At 28.9% G+C, this 7866-nt stretch overlaps 1 protein-coding gene and 1 long non-coding RNA gene across 3 annotated transcripts; one reads left to right on the top strand and one right to left on the bottom strand.

Annotated features, from left to right (window-relative positions):
* Positions 1-901: 901 nt before the first annotated feature.
* On the top strand, positions 902-5322 carry LOC101506423 (RNA polymerase sigma factor sigD, chloroplastic). 2 transcript variants are annotated; one of them, XM_004499880.4, is made up of 5 exons: positions 903-1378; positions 2213-2431; positions 2666-2806; positions 3718-3918; positions 4899-5322. In XM_004499880.4, the coding sequence occupies exons 1-5, from the start codon at positions 995-997 to the stop codon at positions 5175-5177; spliced, it is 1224 nt and encodes a 407-aa protein (XP_004499937.1). In that variant the 5' UTR covers positions 903-994; the 3' UTR covers positions 5178-5322. The 2 variants fall into 2 exon arrangements, with proteins under 2 accessions (XP_073225362.1, XP_004499937.1); XM_073369261.1 differs by lacking the exon at positions 2666-2806 and having other exon boundaries at positions 902-1378.
* Positions 5323-6047: 725 nt separating this feature from the next.
* LOC140920248 (uncharacterized) lies at positions 6048-6688 on the bottom strand. The gene is made up of 2 exons (XR_012162970.1): positions 6545-6688; positions 6048-6432 (listed from the first exon to the last, which is right to left on the bottom strand). It is a non-coding gene; the product is annotated as an uncharacterized lncRNA (long non-coding RNA).
* Positions 6689-7866: the final 1178 nt, after the last annotated feature.

Raw genomic sequence — 7866 nt, forward strand, 5'->3', positions numbered from 1 at the left:
TATTATTATTATTATTATTATTATTATTATTATTATTATTATTATTATTATTATTATTATTATTATTATTATTATTATTATTATTATTATTATTATCATCAATTAACGGAATTGGTCATCCTATTTTAAAAGTCGACAATTTTGGTCTCTCTCTCAGATTTTTAAATTAAAAAATGACGATTGATATATTTTTAATGACATAACATATAATTTTATAATATAGAATTATCTAAATGCATTAATTATTTATATGTCATTAGTTAAATTAAAAATATAAAAAAAAATTGAAGTTGAAAGCTAAGTTTTGTCGACGTTTTATTTCTATTTCATGATTGTTAATCATTTTAAATTGTCGTATCATATGTCACGTTATTTAAAGCATTTCACGTCATTATTTTTTAGTTAAAAAAATTAGAAAGAGAGACTAAAGTTGTCGACTTTAAAAATAGAGAGATCGATTTCGTAAATCATAAAAAATAAATAGACTAAAACTGCAATTGATTCTAATTTATATGAGTTTTGTTGCTACGTTGTTTAGAGAAAAAAAATATATTTATGTATTTATTTAATTTATATACACAATAAAAAAATTGATACCATAAATTAATCGTAAATGTCAAATTATTATAAGTATTCAAAATTTAATAATATTTATTTATAAAGTTATAATATATATAATTAATTGTGCTTTATTTAATGTATACAACTTTTTACATTGAGTGATCATAAGATCTAATTTAATTGAAAATACCGATATTATTAAGTTGAATATTTTTTGTGGTGATAAGTTTTTTTATTTTGTGCGTGTGAATTTAGAAGTGGTTAGAAAGAGAAGAAAAAAACTTTTTTGTGTATAAAAATCAAACTATTTTTTTTTTTTACCAAAGTACAAGCAATAGCCAAATATTCTTTTTATTTTATGGCCATAACAAGCTGTTAGTTAGAATAACATGAATCTCATCCATCCAAAAACCACACCTCAACACTCTCTACCATGTCTCTAACATCACTTCCAACTTTTCCAACTCTAAACAAAAACCATTCACTTCAACCAAATTTACCTTCTACTTCCTCAAAGTTTGGCACAAATTTGGTTTATAATGATGCATCAGTCACTGTTGCAGCAACTGAAGCAGTTGCATTAGCCTATGCTGCTGTGAATGCAGCTAGACATGCTGTGGAAGAGAGTGAAAATGGGGTGGTTGGAGAAAAAAACATAGGATTTGATGATATGAGGAGGATGAGGAGAAGAAAAAGAAGGAAAAATTTGGGATGTGTGGTTGAAGAAGAGAATATTCAGAACAATTTTTCAAGAGAGAAAGAACTTGTTGGGTTTTTGAGTTCAATAGAAGAGGCTGAGATTTGTTTAGGTCTCAAGGTATGTGTTTTAAAATAGGCAAATTGTATTTATGATCTTATTATATTTTGCAGATTGTATTTGGTCTGTAAATCAGGCCTATTAGGTATTAAATTTTGATATATAAATAATATAGTGCATGGAAATAGATATAAAGTTTTTATATTTCGACCATAGAATGATTGGTTAAAAGAATTTAAATATATGGTTAATTAAATGGTTAATGAATATAATAAATGACAAAACTCATTAATCATAATATTTTTTTGACAAAAATCACAAATTTAAACTTAATTTACCATGATGTTTTAAGCGTCCAACAATTACATGTAGATTTAAGCACCTAGAAATTGTTATGAATCATGTTCAAAGTTGTACTTAATCAACCACGTTCAATGGATGATTAATGTGTATCACTGACACATACTATATCCATTAACCATTACTGAATATAATTAATCACGTATTTTAAATGCGTTAATCAACTATTTTATTTTATATCGATTTTGTGTACCAAAATTTTATTTCTCTTTGAAATAATATTCATAATATTATGTCTCAAGGTATATATAGTAAGAGTTGTCACATATCAGTGATTCCTTGGATGTAAAACACACAACACAAAACATTCATTGCAAAGTTATTATATAGTTATTTTTACACCATAATTTGCTTTATATTTCCTTAATTCTTTTTGTTCTGTTGATACAATTATATGTGTTTATAGACCAGTTCATTTTGTATAACATATTACACATTTCTGGAGTGAGAAACATAAATATAAGCATTTAGTACAAATGCAAATTTTCTTTTGCTGGCCATGAATTGACTTCAGTGTACATTGAATAAAAACAGGAAGGGGCAAGGATTGAAGTTTCTAAGCACAGAATGACAGAACATGAAGGGAATTCTTCTATTTCAAGAAGGCTTGCTCATGGTAATACAAGTCTAGATAAAGTGTTGAGTAATACAAGAGAATCAAAAGAAAGATTAGCTCATGAGTATCGTGGTTTAGTTGCGTCGATTGCAGCTCGTTATCAAGGCAAAGGATTAAGCTTTCAAGACCTCACTCAGGTGCATATTTACCTCTGTAGCACCAACAATTCTAATCAAATGCATATCTTTGTGTCTGACACTGACACATTGATTACATTCAATTATTTATTTTCTAAAATTATTATAGATGTTGACGTGTTTGCGTCTGTGTCACGTCCGTGTCAAAATATGTACTTCTTAGATATTTACATATTTTTGGATTTTGCTCTTTGGTGAAAGTCTCTCCTTAGACATTTTAGTTTATTTTACCAGGAAGGAACCATTGGACTTCTTCACGGAGCTGAGAAATTTGATCCAAATAGAGGATGTAAGCTGTCTACATATGTTTACTGGTGGATTAAACAAGCTATTCTTAAAGCTTTGGCTAGGAAGTCCAGATTAGTCAGATTACCGGTGAGGAATGTTTAGGAGAACTTATGACATATCCATAAACTATTTTCAATATATTTTTATAAACTCTCCAAGACAACTTATGAAAATAGTTTTATAGCTTATATGAAACAATTTAATTTAATTTTATCTTAAGAAATAGTTTACACAAAAGTACAAAAGTACTTATATGATAAACACTTATGCTATAAGTGTTTTAAGTAAGCCATTTATCCGAATAAGTCCTTAGTAAGCTTCCATTCAAACATATGTTAAGTTTGAGAAAAAAATTTATGAATAGCTTATACTTACCTTAAGCTCTGTTGACTGATAAGTATTTGGTAAGGTTTTTAATTGATGAATTTTCACAATGTACAGCTAATTTTTTACTTTTGGAGGTTACTAGTGATTCTAGTTTTGAAATAGACCAAAACATATGTAAACAACTTTGCACATTAAAAGGGGAAAATTCAATGGTGGTCTACCGTAGACCAATACTTCAAAGTCACTCGAAACTCTAATGATGATTGCCGATACTTCTCAGAAGTATAAGTTAATGGTTCTTTTTGTCTTTACGGATGAGACGGCGACATGATTGTTATTGGTTCAACAAGTTGAGTTTTAGGGACACATTTGTTTTCCTATATTTTTATCTAACAGACAACAATCGATCGAGTCATTGTCTTAGCTGTAAAGAACAAGAGGACAGTTTTACCTCCGAGTAGTGCTGTGATTGTCATTAAAGTTTTGAGTGACTTTTAAGTACTGGACTAGTGTGGACCACGTGTGACGATGGTCCACCGTACCGCCTTACACTTTTACTATTATTGAAAGTGTTTTTTTATCTTCCTATAAAATACTTGTATGATAGTTTACTAGAAGATTTTAAAAGTAGGCTGTTTATTATGAATGCTTGGTTAGTGTGTGATTTATAGGGAGAGAAGTATGGAATGGTTGGAAAAATTGCAGAGGCAAAGAATGTGTTGAGCAAAAGACTGAGGAGAAAGCCAACATACAATGAAATGGCTGAGGTGCTTAATGTGAATGTGTCCATTGTAAAACTTGTTTCTGAAAGGAGCAGACAACCAATTTCATTGGACAAAGCTGTATTTGATCAGGGAAACTTAACACTTAAGGTTTGAATAACTACATTCTTATTTTATATGAATAACTACATATTTGATAACAAGATCATCTCTATTGGTCCCCCCTTGACTGTGTTAATAGAAGCTGCAAGAAACTTTTGTATGTTATTGGCAAAAATTTGAGTCTCATTGAAAAGAAAAGAGTTAAGGCTTTAAAAAAGTTTATAAATATACATAATCCTTACAAGTTAGTTTTGTAAGAATAAATTATGTAGAACATAAAAAACTAATATGGTATCAGATTCTATCCATTTGAGTCACCTACAAAATCATCCATACACCAAGACAATAGTGATGTACCGTGTACGTAAGAGGGGGTTTTTGGAAAAATCCAAGTCCCGTTGAAAAAATTAAGGTCTGAAAATAGTTTATAAAAAAAGACACTCTCACCTTACAAACCGATTTTGAAAAGATGAATAAACCCCAATACAAAAATTTAATATATGTATCTTCCCAATATATACTTTAAAAGTTTCCCATTTAAATACATATGAGGAATTAAGCATATGTAAAGCTGCTTGACTCCTATTTAAGCAAATAGAAAGTTACTAAACAAGTAAAATTCACATTTGAGAAATTGCATTCAAGGAGGTGCTAGGACAAATAATAAGTTACGTAAAAAGAACTTCTTATAAACTCAGTTGCTTATATCAATATGAAAATTAATATAACTGATTCTTTTCTTTGCCTGAGTTATAGACCATCCACCAGAAGTTTTGAGTTTAATACCAATATTTTAGCAACAAATCTAATAAATATAAGTGTTGTACTAGGTGTATTGATTTTTATTTTTACTTTTTGAAATTTTACCAACTATTATGTCTTCCTTGGTATTATATTGAACTCAATGATCTATATGGCCGGCTTTTTCAAATTATTATCAGTATTAACGTGTCAGTGTTGTGTCCGGTATCAATATCTGTGCATTATGAGTTATTAGTCATAAGGTTTACTATGATATATAAATGCAGGAGATTATGCCAGGGCCAGTTGAAATGATTCCAGAGAAGATGGTTGAGAGACAGCTAAAGAAGCAAGGGGTGGTGAAGCTTCTTAACACACTTAACAAAAGGGAAGCAGAGATTTTAAGGTTATACTTTGGACTCAATGGAGAGACTCCTTTGTCTTTTGAGGAAATAGGAAAGCAATTGAAACTATCAAGGGAGAGAATTAGACAGATTCATGGCATTGCACTGTCAAAATTGCAACAAACTACTCTTGTAGATAGTCTAAAGTTTTATGTTGTATAGAAAAGAATCTTGTTGATTAACATTTATGAATGAGAAAAAAATGAAATCAAGGATGTGTTAAACAATGTGGATAGAGATAAGAAGGTAGAGCTAGACTATTTAATCTAAGAAAACAAAAAGAAATAGCATTTTTACTTGTGATTCATATTCCTCGTTGTAACTGTGTCACACAATTATAGCTCTCAGTCGTCTAGTTTAGACTGACAGCTAAGATCGTTTCACACTATAAAATTGAAATCAACCGTAGAGATACACTATTTGTACTTGGCTTTATTCAGAACTAAGTCAAAGGATTTTTGTTTTAAAACAAGCTGAGACAGACACATAGGCTACTATCTCTAGCTTGCAAACTTTATAAGTTATAATCACAATTTAGAAAAATATTTTTTTCCACCAAAAATAACCTTGCTTTCATAATTTCAATAAAATTTGAATACAAAGTCTCAAAATAGAAAACACATGTCAATAATGTATTTACAACCAATCAGAATTCAAGAAACTTAATAAATCAAATCCAGTATTAATATATTTAATTTAATACAACTTAAAATAAACTAACTTTACATTGCATTCAATAGCTTAATTTACTAATTATCATTCAATAGCTTAATTTTACCAAGAAAAATAATATGCTAATCATTATTAATATGTCAAATTATTAGTGGATGATAGTTCAAACCTCTATGAATACTGTGATTTATTTCACCTACTATTGAGTTATAGAAACAACAGAACTAGCTATATGTATAAATTAAAACCTTTTGACATATCTGTTACCTTTTCTGAATAATGCTCATATTACATAATTATCATTCTTTGGTTGCAAAAAGAAGAGTATAATTTTAAGGCATTGTTTATCAGAAATGTAACTAAAGGTTCAAAACATATTTATCACTTATAGATATAATAAACATTCAGCAAGGAAGTTTTTTAGCTTGTAAAGCTTTGTCTATGAAGAGGAATACAGATATTTAAGCAGTAAAAGTAGCTTTCTTGCTTCTAATTTTTGCAGTCTGAAATAATGCTCTCCTTGTGAATAGCTTGGCTTATTTACACGCTAATGGCTTTGATTCGATTAGCAGTTGCCGCTTCTTGAAGACATGTCTCGATGTCTGACACCGATGTAAGACCAACACATTAATCACATTCAATCAATTTATTTTCTCAAATTATTACCGGTGCGTGTCAATATCGTGTCAAGTGTCCATAGGACAAGTGTATACACCATGGAGGCCTTATCATTGACATGACATCCCTATTAACAAGAAAAGAATCAAAATGAACAATGAATTGCAATATACAACTTTCACCAATATCAGAACAACCCTTAATCTCAAGTTGTCAACCAAAATCAATTATCTGCTTACCATTTGATCCTTTCACTAGATCCTCATGGTTTGAACAGAAGCAGATAGAAATGCACCTCCCACCAAAGCAGCAACCATCTTCTACAAGTGCAATGTTGAATGAAGTTAGAGATAATTTTATGGTAGCTTTGAGATCTATCAGAATGTGAGAGAATTGGAATACTTTCTTTGTTTAATAGTAGGAAAACAAATTGCAATAGTATACTTTATTACATTAAATCACAAACAATTACTGTATTATAGTACTGTGGTACATGAGATGCAGCATATGGAATATGTTCAGTTGTTCGCACTGTCTAGCCCACTTTGGTGGACTTGTACAAATCATTTGAGAGAATACAAGTTCAAATCTTGACTCGAACAATTATTGACTAGATTTTACTTACATTTCGACTGAACTCCGATTTATTAAGCCTCATTTATTTAAGAACCGGAAAGTTAAAACCAAAAAATCTAATAAAGTTAAAACCAAAAAATCTAATGAGACAATTGCAACTATACCTACTCAAATATTACTCACAAAAAATCTAATGAGACAATTCCAACTATACCTACTCAAATATTACTCACATCCATCATTCGGTAAAATATCAAGTACTTAAACTGTTAAGATGATAATTATATTTAATCACTTACTATCAATTAGATCCTTATATTTAACCACTTACTATCAATTTAGTTCTTAAATAAAATCACATTAGTCAATGAAGATCCCCGAGGGACCTCACTAGAGCATTCTCTAGTTTCTACCAAATGAAATACTACCTTCTCCTAAAGGGAGAGGCTAGTCCTATTTATATACCATAGGATTAACAACCATTACAATATAAAGTCTAACAAACTTAACAACTAAACTAACCCCTAAAGAACTTTTTAACTCCAATCTTAACAAACTCCCCATTATTTTAGGACCTAATATATATATATATATATTTTTAATTTGTACAATATATTACATTTACATATTATTTGTTCATTTTATATTTTTCTAATAATATTTATTAGTTTAATTTAATCTATTTTTTTTTCTTTCTAATTCATATATTTCAAACATATATATATAATTGATCACCGTTTATAAAAAAAGGGCATGATAGAATGGCCATTAGCTTGAGAGAGGTAGGGAGTTGTCTTATTTTACTATATAATATTTGTTTTATTTTCATTTTTAATTTGTTTATTTTTCTTTTATATATTTATTACGTTACTAAATTTTATTTTTTTCAAAAAACTTATTTAGGTTTCGTTGTCAACATTCATGATATATGTTTTTAAATTTGAAGTTTTCTTAAAATTGTAGTGTTAAGAAATTCCCTATAAAT

This window comes from Cicer arietinum, chromosome 5 (assembly GCF_000331145.2).
Source record: "Cicer arietinum cultivar CDC Frontier isolate Library 1 chromosome 5, Cicar.CDCFrontier_v2.0, whole genome shotgun sequence".
Classification (NCBI taxonomy): domain Eukaryota; kingdom Viridiplantae; phylum Streptophyta; class Magnoliopsida; order Fabales; family Fabaceae; genus Cicer; species Cicer arietinum.